Genomic DNA, 17,032 nt, shown 5'->3' with positions numbered 1-17,032 from the left:
AATAACTCAAAAAAAGTCAAACATTTTTGAAAATTAAACTGTATATAGATAACACTAACTTTATCATTTTGTGAAAATTTCAAGTATTTACAGTGATTAGTTTTTGAATTACATCCATATAAAAAAATCGATTTGGTCGAAAACTGATTTTGCGTAAAAATTCCCGTTTTTCTGTCATTTTTTTTTTTTTGTTTTGCTCTACTTTTTTGAAAACTGTTGGAAAATGTTTATTTTTGACCTCTATAATGCACCAAGGATCTTCAATTTTACATCGGAAACCACCCCCAAAGTTTGAAATCGAAGCATTAATTTCGACTAGTTATGCTGTACACAGACACAAAAAAAAAACACACATCATTGTAAAATCAATACATTCATCACTTCGTTTAGAATCTAAAACCACAAACACAATCGTAAGAATAACACGTGAATATATACCATTTAACAAAAATATTACATATATTTTGAATATTTACACAATTGTCTATTTAATATTGTAAATATTCGGTAGGTAATAAATCATTGTAACATTTTGATGGCTTGCAACTTTTCCAGATTCTTCGTTTTTTTAATACTTCAAAACTCGTGTATTTTTCATATACTTGGTTACCTGGTTGATGCTGATGCCCGGTACCCTACATCGAAAAAAAACGGTATAATAGTACACCAAAGTCAATCGGAATTGGCAATTGTCTGTGAATATATAGGTCTGTGATTTGTATTTGGCTCGAGATACACAAATCGATTTTTCATCAGCACTAAACCATTATCAAATCATAAATGCTCTACGTTTATCTATGTTTTTCTTTGAGCAGGCACGCACATGATGCAGTTTGGGAAAATTGTAACCACTATAGTGAATGATTAGGGCAAGTCAAGTAAACGCAGTACTACACACGGCAATAAGAAAAAAAAAATGATAACATTTTATTACATAATACAACACAATTTTTTTTTAAATCAGTACAAAAGATTAAAAATAAGTCAGTGAACATAAAAAATCTTTTATTGCGTCAATGGACGGTTATAACGAATAAGATTTTTGCCACGAGTGCATTCACCCATTACGATTGATGGAAGACTCTGGGAAAGGGAATAATTAAGTAATTAGAGAGCTACAGAGGGTAGGAAAAATGAGTGAAATTCAATCGTATTTATGTATAGGGCGCTTAAATATAAATAAATTATTACCTACTAATAATAATAATAATAATAATAATATAACTCACAATTAACTATTAAGTAACTGTTTTACATACATGGTTTATAATAAAATTGTATTTAAATAATACTTTGGTGCAAAATCTTCAGGAAATTTACTAGTCATCAATTATTCGAATCCACGTTCTGTAACAAACAAAATAACATACATAAAATAAACACACATGTTTTGACTTTCGTTTTATTTGACATTTGACATTGTGCAGCACATGACTTTTTTCAACGACGATAATTATTGAAAAGTCGTTATATTTAAAAATCTACAACGTGACAATTATTTAAAGTCGCTAGGGAATAAGTTGACAGTTTTAACGTATTATTATCAAAAATCTGCAATTATGCTTAACTTTATATGGTATACGTATGTTTATAACACGGTACCTAACGTTTAGATGAGTACATTCCAAGTGCTAGGGCCCCAAAATGTACATTCAAAATAAAAACTCACTTTTTGTTGCTGAAGGATCGTGGTGTTCCTAGCGCCCTGGTTGGCCAAGAATGTGGTTACCGAATCATCGCTGTCGCCGTCCCCACCGTCGTCGTCGTCGTCGTCATCGCTGCTCGACCGGAACTCGTCGTCGTCATCGTCGTCCAGATCTCCAGTCATGGCGGCCTGTAGGTCGTCGATGCGCTGCAGCGCCAGCGCCAGATCGGACTTGACGGTGCTCACTTCCGACTCTGCTTGTTCGGCTCGCTTTTCCAGCGCCCGTTTGCGGTTCAGGTCAGCTGACTCTCGGGACTCCCTCTCGGCCATCGACTCCCGGGCCTCCCTCAGCGACCGCTGCATTTTGCGTACCGCCTCCTGTGCGGCGTTCTCCTTGCACTGAGCAGTCTCTCGTTCGGACTCCAACCGGTCCACGGTCTCTTTCAGCCGGGCTATCTGCACCTCCAGCCGGGTCCTGGTGGTCAGCTCCAGCTGCAGCTTGGACTCGAGCTCGGTGACCCGGAGCTGTAGCCGTTTCAGGTTCAGCGATCCGGCCGGATCGCCGTGCGTCTCCATATTGTCCAACCGGAACGTCAGCTCAGCCAGCCGCTCCTGCAAGTTGGCTCGATCCGTGTCCAGCTCGGCGATGCGGCTTGCCTGCTCCTGTTGCACGGTCTGTTCGGCGCTCAACTGTTGCACCGTGTTACGGTACTTCTTCAGTACTTCGGCCAGCTCCTCTTCGTTCTCGTCCAGCTGGCTCTGCAGGTGGTTCTTGTCTCGAGCCAGGCCAGCAGCGCGCTCCTCGGCCGTACGTTTGGCCGCCTGCGCTTCGTCCAACGAAGCAGTCACCTCCGCTAGATCAGTTTCGGCCATGGTCCGGGCCTTGAGCGCTGAGTCCCTGGCGCTCTCCGCGTCCTCCAGCTGATTCCTCAACTGCCGCATAGCTATGCGATTCGCCTGGCTGTCGCTCCGTTGTTCTTGTACCGTCTGTGCGTCCCTGAGCAACGCCTTGAGCTTCTTCATATCCCGTCGGAGCCGGGCAATCGTTTCCTGGTCGTTCATGCTTCGACATCGTTCCCTGTCCTCGGAGTCGACTAGCCGCCTCTCTAGGTCATGACGCTCCCGGATCAGCGCTGTCCTCTCTTCGTGTTCGTTTTCGATCTCGCATTCTAGCGCTTTGATCTTCTTTGCCGCTGAACACCGAGTCTCCTCGTTTTCTTGTTCACGTTGAGCCAACTCTCGTCGATGTTCTTTTCGTTCCTGTTCGAGTCCCATTTCCAGGCGAGTTTTTACCTGCTCCAGTAACTGCACTTGGCCGGCAAGGTCATCCAGTTCTTCTTCTTGGTCTTTCAGTTTACTCTCTAGCTGGTGTTTGGATCGTTTGAGTGCTGCGACTTCTTCTTCCGTGTTGCCGCTAAACGTCAACTCCTGTAGCTCACGATTCAAACCAACGACTTTCTGTTCCTTAAGCTCCAACTCCAACTTGACACTCTGAAATAGAGGGAAAAAATTTTTAATTGATTTTTTTAAATGTATTTTCACAAAACTTACACTTAAAGTTTGCTCCATTGAAAATTTATCCGACATAGCCATGTCTTTTTCTCTGGTAATTTTTTCCCTCTGAGCCTTCTCTTTTTTTAATTCCTCTTGTAATGAATGCAACTCTGTATCGAACCTAAAATAGTTATTCAAATTATTTGTGCAATATTACACAGTAAATGTCATATAACTAAATTGAATCACGCGAAATTGCTTGTATCGTTATCAGATAAATTAAATTAATTCATATTAATCTATGCGCTATTTTTTTATGAACAAATCATTTTGTGTTACATACAGATTATAACCATAAATATACATTGTAATTACAATATGAAGAATTACATTTTAATACATAGGTACTACGAATAACACGCAATGGCCAATTTTATTTCTTTAAATATTTATTGATAAGAAAATATTTTTGTACTTACTTCTTTTGTTTCTTTTCGAGTAAATTATTTCTTGAGTTGCTTTCTTCCAACATAAGTTTGAGGTCGTTTGATTCAGAATTTAGCTTATTGACTTTTCGTTTCCATTGAGCAACTATTTGTCGTTGTTCTTCTACATCTTCGTAAACACCGGCCAACTTAAAAATTAGCATTGTTATTATTAATGTGCTGTGTACTATGTACAATATAATATACTAGTATGCATATAAATTATTATTATCATTATGTTCTGTTATAATCAATTTTTATGAAAAAATAAATCAAATATTAGTACTCACTTTTTTTTCAAGCTGTTTTTTCATGGCCAACAATTGCTCCATGTCGTCATTATGCTGTTGTTGTAATCGCTTTTTAGCGTACTCTAATTCACGACAAACGCGTTCATATCGTCGTCTATAATACTGGTCACCCTTATCGCTATTCACTACAGCACTATCATCATCACTCATTGTTCCGGCTACGGAGGACGATGATGACATCAATGAAGGATCAGTAGACCTCATACACAGCAGCTGCATTTCCAGTTGTTCATTAGTCTCAGCCAATCGGGTCTTAACGGTCTGTGTCTCTAATAACTCTTTTTCTAGGCGTTGTCTTTCGGCCGATTCAAACTGTAACCGCTCAGACACCATAGTTACTGTGGAATGCTCTTCGGCTAAGTCACCAGTTGTTTCCGCCAACTAAAAACACAAACGTAAGGACACGTTTTAAATGCAATTAACTTACTGAAAACTGAAGTGGTAGTCGTAGACCTTATTCTCTTGAAGAAGTTCGAGAAGTTTAGTGTTAAATTCAGACCTATGTTCTGTGGTGGAGTGACAAGACCGGTATGATAACGGTGATAAAGAACGCGAAACCGATCGCGAAGGTGTTACGCCGTATCGTCTTCTCATTAAAGCCGGTGTGAACATTGTTGTACGGGAATGTATGAGAACGTTATATGAGCAATGTTTGGGGAAGTGTCGGTCAGTTGAATGAAACAAGATTTCGTCTATTGTTGTTATACTCGGTCTCGTCTTAAAATATCGGTCGCATAAAAATAGACCGGCCCCGGGAGAGGAAATTAAATGCGTTTGGCCAGAGACCAATTACCAAACGGCAAATACTTTAATGTAAAAAATACATGATCGAAAAGTTTGAAGAATTCACTACTTACTCTCTGTTCGAGTCTGTCGTTATCCATTTTCAACTGCGACCGTTCCTGCTCCAACTTGTCCACTTTATTTCTCAGTTGCTCTAGTTCGTCCTAGAACATGACGTTGATCACGAATAATATAATAATTCACAGGCGAAAAATCTACTTTTCAGCGAACAGTAGGCACTCACGGATTTTTGTTTCAGCTCATATTCGGTTCGGTGGACGTTGAGCAAAGGTGTGATTCTGACCAACAGCCGCCACCATGGCCAGTCTCTTACGACCATGAATTTTTTAACATTCCGCTGTATGCACCGTATAGCGATATCGTTAACTTTTCGTTTAGCATAATCTTTTCGAGCAATATATCCACGACAACGAGCTTGTAACTGAGTAAAGATGCCCGATAACTTTTCGTCTCGCAGTGATTCGAGCGTTTGTAAGACATTGGCACGGAAAAATATCTGATAAAAATAAATAAATAAGAGTTAAACAATTATTGCACATATTGTTTCAAACACACATATTGTATCTGCGAGCATGTGTACAAAGAAATATTAGTTATTTTGTAGTATACTAATTGATAATTCGTTTGCATTTACTATTTTAAACCTGTATCAAGAAGTATTCGTGATATTTTTGCAAAACAAATTTTTTTTAATCTTTTAAACAATCAACGTTATGTATGTAATATTCGACAACAATGACACATCGTACATTCAGCACATTTATATGAACGAATAGGTAACTGTACAATGTTTTACGTTGTATAATGTAAACCATTAAATACATTAGAACCGAAAAAAAATCATTAATATGGTTAACAAATTATAATTTGTTCACTGAAAAATGTATATAAGTTTATATGTATATAATATACATTATACTAGTATTAGATAAAAAAATTATATTCGTGTGACTAAATATTTTTAGACATTAAGACTATACAATTCCAAGTGTGTTTCACATATTGTATAATGTGATTCGAGATAAGATTTTCAATTGAGTTTTGATATTTAACCAGCATGTATTTGTAGGTATAAAATACAAATTTAAAATAAATAATTAAAGTACACATGATTATTTTGATAACATCGTACTGTAGTCTGTAATAGAAGTAATAAAAATAATAGGCATACACTGTCTAACAGTCAATAAAGATATACACATAATAACGATTTATTTATTTTTTTATAATTTATAGTTATAAAATTTTTAAAGTTTAAGTAAATAAAATTATGTTTAACATATTGTATATAGTCTTATCTGGGCATGAAGCAAGTCAAATATATATATACCTACTTAACGTTTTTGCGAATGGAAGTATGACAAATATTGGTTTTTAATTATTTTTTGATAAGTTAAGGCTCTCGTATTATAAGGAAAAAATATATACTAATTAAAAAAAGGAATAAAAACGGTTTTGGCATGATCAATTTCGATAATTTATTTGTCCAATGCCATTTTTATTAATGTCGCGCGCAATGTCTTATAGACATTCTATGATTTCTTTCAATTTTATTTTACTACACCAACCAATTAAAATAATACTTTTAAATATAACTGTATTTCGAAGAAATATAATTTATATTAAATAGTTTTTTTTATTTATAACACTAGAATAGAATATTTTACAAATATAATTTATTTTTGTTTGATGAAACAAGTTTTATCTTTCGGGCTAATTATTTAAACTTTTTTATAGTTATTATATGTACTTGTTATGATTAGCTCTAAATTCAATAATAAAATGAGCTCTGTTTTTTTTTACTACGACTACTTTTTATCGTTTCATTCAAACAGAATATAATTAATAATACATTACAAAGTGGGACGAGTGGTCAAAATCAGGTCTCTACATATCCTGTTCGACTTTTTTAATAGGTAGATATATCATTAGGTACAAAGCCAAATTTTAATAAATAATAATATTGTATTAAAAGGACGCCACGCCCGCATTTATTGTCTCCGTCTCACAAGTGCGTATAACAGCAAATTTAAGCTCAGCAGATCTCGTTTAGCTCCGTTAGTTTAAAAATTAGAGTGAATTGACCTATCATGAAACTTGAAGATAAAAACATTATATATATTTGTATTTTACAATAGTTCAACTTTTAAGTGAGTTATGCAGATTTTTAATTTGCACTTTATTATATACCTACACAAAACTTGCTAAAAAAATTGAGCTATAAAAAAAAACTAACATACGAATATAAATAATGTTCATGCATTTAAATTGTATAAGAGGTCAATTCACTCTAACTTTTAAATTAATGGGGCTAAACGTGATCTGCAGAGCATACATTTAGTATGTAACGCACTTGTAAGACTGAGAGAATATATGCGGGTATAACGTCCTCTTAATACTTAACATACTTGTATAAGTATAAAAATATATATATTTATTTAAATAATGATATACAAGAAATATTCTGCCAATAATCTTTTAAAACGGCAATTCAATTTTTAACGTCATTACCATCATTAAATGAATACAATTTATACATTAGTTTTAAATTTAAATTTAAATAGATATTATGACGTGTAATTAATAAATTCGAAGTATTTGGAAAGCCTTATAAAAAAATAAATTATAAATAAATTATATCATTTAACTCTAATTAACATTTTAGTGTTTATTATTTTTTTAACCTCCATTTCTACTATATAATTTACTGTTACAAAACATTAGATGTTTCATTTATACGGTTCAAATATCGTTTAATAAACGGTATAAAATTATATAAAATATATTATCGTCAGAAAGACATATGACATGTAAAAAAAATATGTCCATCTTTAAATTGTATCATAAATTGTATTATTCGTTACTAAAATGTTTGAAGCTATACCTAGTTGGCAATCACATATTCACTGCACTATATGTTAACTGTATAGTAATAGTCTACCTATATGTATATGTTGTATTTGTATTGCTACGCATACCAAACAACTAGTAAACACAACATACGTAATTGCATGCTTACTCCATAATATAATATTTACAAATTGATTAATGTAATAGAAAATAGTTATTAGATGTATAATAATGCATCTATAATATTTCCAGATTTCCTACTAAATATTTCTAAAGACTTAATTTAAAATGCTGTTTAATGTGGTGATCAGCTGTGATGTACTATAGTACATTCACGTAGCTAAGAATTGATTAATATACATATTTTAAATTTTGATATACTTCAATAACGATAACTGTAAAACACCAATTTATTTATATTGACCATCGACCATTATAAAATTGTTTGCTCGAGAGGTAATCGATGCAATACATATGCGACGGGTGACGGTACAACCTACATTAATGAAATGATTTAGTCTGTCATAAAGGACTATTTGTTGAATATTTTAACAATAGTGTTTCAATCATATTTATAATAAAACATAATTATTCAATGCAGTAATAAAAAATGATACGAACACGGATAACAGAATAAGCGATAAATGGTAATAGTATAACATGTACCTACACTTGACTTCACTTTTTAATCTTATTTTTTTAATGTATATAAATACCTCTCAAAAGAGTCATTGCTGTTAAAAACAAAACACTCACAAGCAAGTATTATTTTATGTTTGTATTTATCGTGCGTAATTAATGTGCTATGTACCTATACTACACATTTATTTTCGCAAAAAATTCAATTTTTATCTAATAAATAAATAAATGAATAAAAGTTAATATAATGGGAGGAAGTACGTATATACGCAAGAATCTTTAAGAGAGAAAAAAAAATGTTATTATTTATTTCTGCGAGAGATCGTTGAAAATCGCTATTAGTTTTAAAATTTTAATGTATATCTACGAACGTTTCTTCGTCGATAGTATATTAGTAAATTATGTAATATTATATCGGCGGTTTACTATTCGAATCGTTATGAAAGATATACGTAAACTTATCCAATAACCAATCGATCGACCGTGAGAGTTTTTATTTTTTAACGATGCCTTTTCCCGCATTACCGAATACTCTCGACCTAAACGTTCAGACACGAAATTGGCGTTGCAGTCGGACAACCGTCTAGCACAATTATTTCCATTCCGTCTTACAACACACACTCGAGCCCCGTTATAATAATATGTACACTGCACATACGTTATTCGATTATTGCATTTTATCCTATATATTGTAAGATATGTGTTTTCACGGTACGAGCTGTGAATAAATTATAAACGATGGCTGCCTCTTCTGTATTATAGTGCACGTATTTTAACCAGACCAGCAAACCAGTTTGTATTTGTATTTTGTCCAGATTAATCCAGCCGATGCGGCATAACGGGAAATTGCATATTTGTTCTGGCACGCGAATCGATAAAAAAAAAAAAAAACAACGGACACCAATATCAATTTGCACGCGTATAGAATAATGTATATTATATATTTGCTTTTCCGTCAACATTTTGTGCGTATTTTATTGTAACATCACATCGTATAAGGAGAGTAAAGATATTAACATTTCAATGACCCCGAAAATAAAGCGTCGTTTAGATGAAGCGAATATCGCTCGCGGAAAAATAAAGTACATTAGAGGTTTGACGCGGGGGTAGTGCACCTGCAGAGTGCTGCTAATATTGCAGTTATGATGTGCATGGTGCATCTCTTGTTATCCAGTATTTAGCAATATAGTAGTTTTTTTTTTTTGTAGTTACATTGCTATACACGCAGTAATGTAATTTAGTAATGTATTTTAAACACACGAACAGGGTTATAATTTGTAAACGTGTGCTTCAAAAATGCCAAGACTACAACATTTGAAACTAGTTTTCGAATACGAGTTCACGTTGAAAAGCTGTGGTATAAAATTTAAAATTATGTTCCAGTATTCTTGACGAAAAGCACAATATAATATTCAAAAAATGTATACAAGACAAGTCTACAATACGCGTCACACAGAAACTTACTTTTTAAAAGTTACAGTATTTAATGTGTACCTACTATTATATATATTATTATTAGCAGAAAGCGAACGTTTACCGAATTTAGACAGATAGAGTGTAAGAAAAAAAAATTGCCGTATCATGTAATGATTGTAGGTAGGCAACATGCCAACTAACGAAATCTTTTTTTGTAAACATTTTTTATACCGTACACGTGCGAATAGAGTAGACAATTATTAGTCCTAGCCAATAACCTTAGTTGTTGAGGCTTAAATAAATAAATAAAAAAATTATTAGTCTTGCAACCACATTTAAGGGGGTTAGATATAGGCAATTTTAAAGAAAAAAGGTCTTTTTCGTTCTTTTAGACCTAACCAATTAGGTAGTGAAAGAAAAAATATATGCTTCCGGAAATTCTATTTTTATTTTAGAATTTGTTCGTTTCTTTATATATCTATATCTGTGTTTTATAGAAAATATATTTTTTAATAAACACTAGTAAAAATGTACTTTGAAAAAACGATAATTAATTAGGTGCTACAGTGAACTACTTTGTCAAAATGCAAGGGGGAGGGGCAGAAAAAAGTTCGAGATATTGAGTTTTCATTATAATAGTAATTATTTTTAGGGGATTTTAATTGAGTTCAATAGAATAAGAAACTATTTTATTGTTTTAATACTGATTCGAAGTATTTTAACAGCTATTTCACGTGAATAACATTATTAGGGCTAATTGCTAATAATAAGATTGTATACAAAAACCGTTTCTCCGGAAAATGAACCATTATTAAGCTACAGTTACAATTTTGAGAAACTTAATCCATACGCGGATTAATGAAGACAATACCGGTGCAATATACCGACGCTATGTTGTCTCAAAAAATTTTGTTTTTATAATCGTTAATTTATTATGTTTTTAAAAAAGAAGATATTGTCTTTTGTGTCATTTACATAAATTTAGTTTCTCAACTGTGACTTAAATCCATCGACTGGTGGTTCTCTTTTTCAGACGAAACACGGTTTTCACAAATAATTTATTTAGTAGCGTCCTCTTAAGCACATATTATATGATACGTGGTATTTTCATTCCGCGTTCATGTCACCGGTCACGTAGGAATAACCCGTAAAAATAAGTTTCAAATAGCGCCATCGAACAGAGTCCCAACCTTATCGTCGTCGTAACAGTCCTCGACAGTTTCCACGCTGTTCGGTTCAGTGGACGAACACTCTGGTATCGGTGACAGGTATCCAGCCGTGGCAGCGACCGGCTTCGATCCGTCATTTCCTCCTCCGAAATGACGGCGAACGACCGCCACGGGCACGTCTCCGTCGTCGTCTTTGTCCGGCTTTGCGCTAGTCAAAGCGGGACAAGACTTCGACGAAGCGAACGTCACCAACCGTTCGAGTCGGTCTTCCGGTGCCGTTATTGGGACGTCGTCTTCGTCTTCATCGTCGTAATCATCGTCACCTTCACAACAGCCGTCCGACGACGACGACGTGGACAATGGTGGCGGTGCCATTGGAGCTGTGACTGACGACAGCTGTGACGGTCCGTCGAAACCGTCGAGAGGTTCAGGGGCACCGAACACCCACGAGTAGGGTACCGCAGAAGCGGATATCGTCATCGTCTCCTCGACCGACTCGTACCCCGAACTGTGCGGCGAGCCGGGCTTGTCGTCTGGTTTGTCGGTCGACTGTCCGCCGGAACAAACCGATTTCTCCGAATCGGAACTGCTCCCGCAATCGGAAGACACTGAGCTGTCCCCGCCGCCGCCGGAGACCGGAAGTCGGCCGGAAAACGATGATGCGGCGGTCGACCGATCGAGCGGGAGACCGCGGCGGCGGTGCAGTTCACTTAACAATTTCTCTTGTCGCCTCTTGATCTCGTACTTGACGACAGGTGGCGGCATCGGAGGCAATGGCGGCGGTTGCAGCTTGATCACCACCTCGCGATCGGAAGTGCGCAGAGGTTTGGGTATACGTGTTAGGGTGCGTGGTGGTGGCGCCGGCGGCGGTTGCGACTGAAACTTTTCGGTGATCTTGGACACCGTCCCTTTGACCACGATTGGGGCGACGGTGCTAGCAGAAGAACCGGCGTTGGAGGCGGCGAATGGCGAACGCGATTGCGTGGACGTAAACCGCGACCGGCCGAGCAACGCTTTTTTCGTCTCACGCACGCGGGAACCGCTTCGGCCACCGACGGCGGCCACACGATCGGGCGGCATGAGTGCGTATGCAAGCAACAACGGGACGACGCGATCCAGTGACGACGGCCACTGCGTCAACAGTACCGGCACCACGAATAGCGACAAACAGCACCACCACCACCACTGCAACTGACGTCGAGGCGACACTACCGGCATAAGATGAACACTAGCCGACGACGGCGACACATCATACAACAACAACAACAACAACAACAACAACAACAACAACAAAAGCAGCGACACTGCAGTATATAGTGTCACATACGTGATATATTGCGCGAATTCGGCACGAGCATCATCGACAACCACACATCCGGTGCGTCCGCACCAATCGACGTAACTGTCCGTGTGTCCGGCGGCCAATGTCTCTCGCTGGACGTCCGATGCGCCGTTTCGGTCCATTCACGAGCGCGCGTCGTACACACGACGAAAACTGGTTTCGCGCCCGAACGACGACCTTCATACGCGTCGTGCGAGATAATGACCAACGAGTGAGTATAATAATAATAGATAACTATTCACATATATATATACATACATATGTACATAGAATAATTGGTACCGCGACGATCGTATATAATACTCAACAATCGTCGTGCCAAATAGTAATAATAATGCGTCAAAAAAAATCGTGACATTCCTGCAGCAAACATATTTATGTTCTGTACTAAAAGACGCTATTACACGTCGATTTGTCCGCGGAACATCCCCCCGATATGTTATAAGCTTACGCGAATTGACTTACGGGGGGGGGGGGGGAGAGATATACACGCCTTGAGTGGCGAAACGAGTTATTTTGACGCTCGACCTAAAGTCATACACGTCGTGCACGCACACATATTATACAAGTAGAGGTGTGTGTAAATACAGTTGGAAAGTCGAAATTGCCGAGGAATGCGCGTTTTGTTTTTCGTAAATCTAGTACGCGACACGAGTGTAGGTAAGCCGGCAGTATATATGTATATATATATATATATATATATATATATATATATATATAGCCATTATTATAGTGTTGTGCGTCATATTGGGCTGTACTTAACATAAAAAACAACTGCTGGAGGAACATCATTAAAGTTCTTTGTAGTAGAAATCGACGCCCCACGATCGTACACGATTTCGCTCTGACCCAATACTGGCAGAGCTTACGGCGACGTTTAACGTTTAACTGAAGCATCGTTGTTACTAATATTTATTTATTTTGAACCACAGCAGCATTAGGCACTCCTTATTATGTTCACAAAAGACTAGATGTATATTGTATATAGGTACATAGAACATAGATAGAATCGTATTATAATATATGTCCCATCAATTCCCATTTTCCCTTAAATTTGTTCAAAAGATTTTAGTAATTTTTAAATATTAGTGATGTACTACGTAAGGAGCGATTGTGGTGATACAAATTTCTGTTGTGCGTAAATGTACTCGTAGTAAAGAAAATCCAAATAATTTTAGATTCTGAGCGGAGCGATGAATGTATTGATTTTACCATGATGTGTGTGTTTTTTTTTTTAAATATGGTCTTAAATTATCTATTTTTAGAAATTTCAAAAATCAGATTTTGATTTATTACCTTTATTACTGAAGAAGAAAAAGGGCTAAGCATTCTTAATGAATCACCTAGTATATTGTATAAATAAATCACTCTCATCATTAATTTATTCTACATTAGTAAAAATATATGTTATACATATAATTAATTTCTGTAGGTAGTAATATAACATTTTTTTGATGATAATGTCTACCTATCTGGGAAGAGAAAAAAATCCTACTGGTTGGTTGGCTACCAAGCAATTTTAGAACGCTGCAACTCGTTAGCACACATTCAAAATTTTTTACCTAAGATCGACAACTCGCTTGCACACAATGAAATCTGTTGTTTACCTGAAAACGAATCACTCGTTTACGCACAACTACACATTCACATGTATGGGTGTATCATTGCTACAGACTCCAAACTATCCAATATTTGATAGAAATATTGTTTTATAACCGATAGTGTAGATTATATCATTTTAGATTTTTCGTACCTAACTACACTGAGTACGAAACAATATCAGTAATTATAAATTTAGGTAGATATCGTGTTTAATTGAGTAGATATTCAAATTTTAGATGTACTAATAAAAAATGTCCTGCTAGTGTTATTGTTAATAAATTAAAAAAAAATTATTAAAGTAACTGACACTCATAATTATGAAGAGAAATATCAGAGAATTTTACAACAAACTTAGAACATAATGATGTAAAATTGCTACGAAGATTAATGTATGAATCCAGAAAAAAAACATCACCATTATATCCTAAGCCTGTTACGGTCCAACCGCTGTGGCTCAACCGCTATGTGTGGCCAGACCCTACCGACCCTTAAAGTGAGAAGGAAAATTAGTGCGCAAACAAGTTATTATACTAGGGATTTTCGTCACAGGTATAGCCAAAATGATCATGCGCAATCGAGTTATGTTTTTTGCGCAAATGAGTTGTAAAAAAGGCAATTGTGTGCAAACAAGTTGTAGCCATTTTAGAATAAATTTAAATAATTATGGTTCGCACAATAAATATTTAAAAATGTCAAACCGTACAAATAAAGTACATTATGTCTAATGTCATCTTATTATCTCGAAAATTTACAAATATGGATAGTTAGAGTGGATTCATACATTTTATTTTTAACACGTATTAATCTACTTTTCTACAATATAGGTATTTATAAATTAATGGAAGAATACACCAAAGAAATTCAAAGAAAAAAGTCAACTCATTTAGTAGGTAATATGAGATACTTAGTGTATAGTGTATACGATAAAATGTAATTTTCATCGAATTTTTTTTATAAATCATACGTCTTGTTTACTAACAAAGTTTAACCATGAATGATAAAATCATCGGTGCTTAAATCTACATAGAAATCAAAACTATAATATATAATAACTATTTATAGCTATATGCATGCTGCCGATTGTTTGGATTTTATTACCTTTTATATCAACTTAAAAAAATAAGCGTGTAGCATAGCAAATAGTAATGTTTTTAGGACGGATATAGAACAATATGATAACAAATTGCTACTACAGTGAAGCTAATTAAGTGAAGTTGCAAATACATACAATTTTCTAAAGGCCATGTATTACTAATTAATAATGAAATCAGTATAGCCAAACGACAATTGTTTCATATTATTAGCTTTTCAAAATATTTTTTGCAACACAATTAGTACGTCTTAAATAAACTAAAATTTATTATGAGTTGATTGTTAGAAAATGTTTAAATTGAGTTAAGAGTTAAAAAACATTATTAATATTTATCATCATCAAAATATATTCACAAAGTTAATACTTAGTAGGTACCTATATGTAAATAAAATATTGAATATTCTATAAACCGTTTTATTTACATAGGTAATTAATAATTATATAATATTTACATATAAACGTCTGTAATATAAGTTAGTTAATGATATTTTGATACGATAAAATAAAATAAACTTGATGAGTAAAGACGATCCTCCACTATGTGAGTCATGCAGCGTACTTCTAACCGTCAACCACATCATCACTGAATGTCAAAAATACAACCAGTATCGAAATCAATTTCACATATCCGAACAAATCTGTCAAGCACTTAGACCAAACCCACAGGATGTAAGAAACTTAATTTTATTCTTAAAAAAAAAAACAGAATTGTACAATTTAATTTAATGTAGAAAATTCATACTTAAAATACTAAAAATGTAACAAAAAAAAAAATTATTTTACTAATGGCCTAGTTGTCGATGTACTTTGATCAATAAAAAAATAAATATAAATTAGACACTTAGCTACTAAAGTAATATATATTATGTAACACTCAATTTTAAAAGAAAAATAAGAATGTTTTATATACAATTCTTTGGTGTCTCTGTCTATACAATTATTTTTACTTTTTTCATCTCATTGCTCAGACGTGCATGACTCTGTGGTTATGTCATATATTCACATAATAGAGACAAGGTCATCGTCTCTTCTTCTTTTTTAGATACATACAAAGTTATCAATTTTCTCTCAAAGTATTTCGATTGCTTTTTACGATTACAAACTCTATACATACTTTTTTTAATTTTATTACACTCATACAGTCATACCTAAACTCATCTAATTCATCTATCATATTTAATTCTCAATTCATAGAAGTAAGCTAATTTGTCTAATTTGTAGTACTTAATAATTTGTATCTAAGCTCGAATATAGTGTCTATATATGGTATAATATTTATGTTTAATTTTCAAAGACAATATCTCACGGTGTATTTAAATAAATGTAAAGGTACTAAGAAAAATTAATTTAGGTGTTCTATAAACACTAATCTATGCTAGTAAAAACACATGTATTCATATTAAATTTAAAAGCGTAATGTTCTCTATCTTCTTTTATTATATTTTAACATAGTCTCACACGTAATAAAACGTGGGAACGCTAATACCATTATTGTGCATCTAACAATGCATACAAATTATTATGTGTTAATAGTACATCATTCTCTAGCAGAATCATCGCGGCATGTAATGGTTATATCAATTTATATTGGACATTTAAAACGGTTGTCGGGTAATGTACTAGAGTAAGAAAAGAAATGGAACATTATAACATAAAATAGATCTGCGAGGCGGCACTGATGGGTATTACGGAATTTATGAAATTTTTATAGTATTAGTAAAATAGAAGAATACAATGCATACGCATAGTATAAAATTAGACATGTGCCCAAGTTTTTATGCCTCAAATAAACTGTACTAGTCAATGATGACGTCTAACTCTAACTTACCACAGTGCCTGCAGTATTCCAAAATCTAAAGTTCAGCAGGTTAGATTGCATTCAAATGATATTTTCTCATACTTCTTAGATGAGAGAATTTTTTTAAATGAAATGTTTTATAACGTTGCATGGGCCTATTATCTGACTTGTGTAGTTGTGTATGTTACATGAGACATCTATATAGGACCCAGTGTTGAGAATAATCGGAAATTGTTTTTATCATATTATATTATGTAACTATACAGAATATAAAACATAATATAATACACATTAGAATTTAGAGTAATAGAGTATAGGTATTTCACTTTAGTAAAATTGTAGAAATAAATATTGTATACAAATATTCATATACATATACATATA

General features: G+C 34.6%; 1 protein-coding gene across 4 annotated transcripts in view; it reads right to left on the bottom strand.

The window, feature by feature from the left end:
* Window positions 1–435: 435 nt before the first annotated feature.
* The window catches only part of Mhcl (Myosin heavy chain-like), a 43,195-nt gene continuing 26,598 nt past the window's right edge, over window positions 436–17,032 (bottom strand). For 3 of the 4 annotated variants that reach the window (XM_015518421.2, XM_089220027.1, XM_015518432.2), the window contains 7 exons: window positions 4,963–5,235; window positions 4,793–4,882; window positions 3,915–4,316; window positions 3,619–3,773; window positions 3,197–3,320; window positions 1,670–3,136; window positions 904–1,347 (listed from right to left, as the gene is read on the bottom strand). In XM_015518421.2, the coding sequence (XP_015373907.2) occupies window positions 1,327–1,347; window positions 1,670–3,136; window positions 3,197–3,320; window positions 3,619–3,773; window positions 3,915–4,316; window positions 4,793–4,882; window positions 4,963–5,235 (2,532 nt within the window). In that variant the 3' untranslated portion in view covers window positions 904–1,326. Of the gene's footprint in view, window positions 636–903; window positions 1,348–1,669; window positions 3,137–3,196; window positions 3,321–3,618; window positions 3,774–3,914; window positions 4,317–4,792; window positions 4,883–4,962; window positions 5,236–17,032 lie in introns of those variants that run through there. The other variant, XR_001506230.2, reaches the window with a different exon arrangement.

This window comes from Diuraphis noxia, unplaced genomic scaffold (assembly GCF_037042655.1).
Source record: "Diuraphis noxia isolate RWA-SAM2 unplaced genomic scaffold, SU_Dnox_SAM2 contig0002, whole genome shotgun sequence".
NCBI lineage: Eukaryota > Metazoa > Arthropoda > Insecta > Hemiptera > Aphididae > Diuraphis > Diuraphis noxia.
Note: the sequence above shows the minus strand (reverse complement) of the source record. Positions and strands in the feature narration are given on the sequence as shown.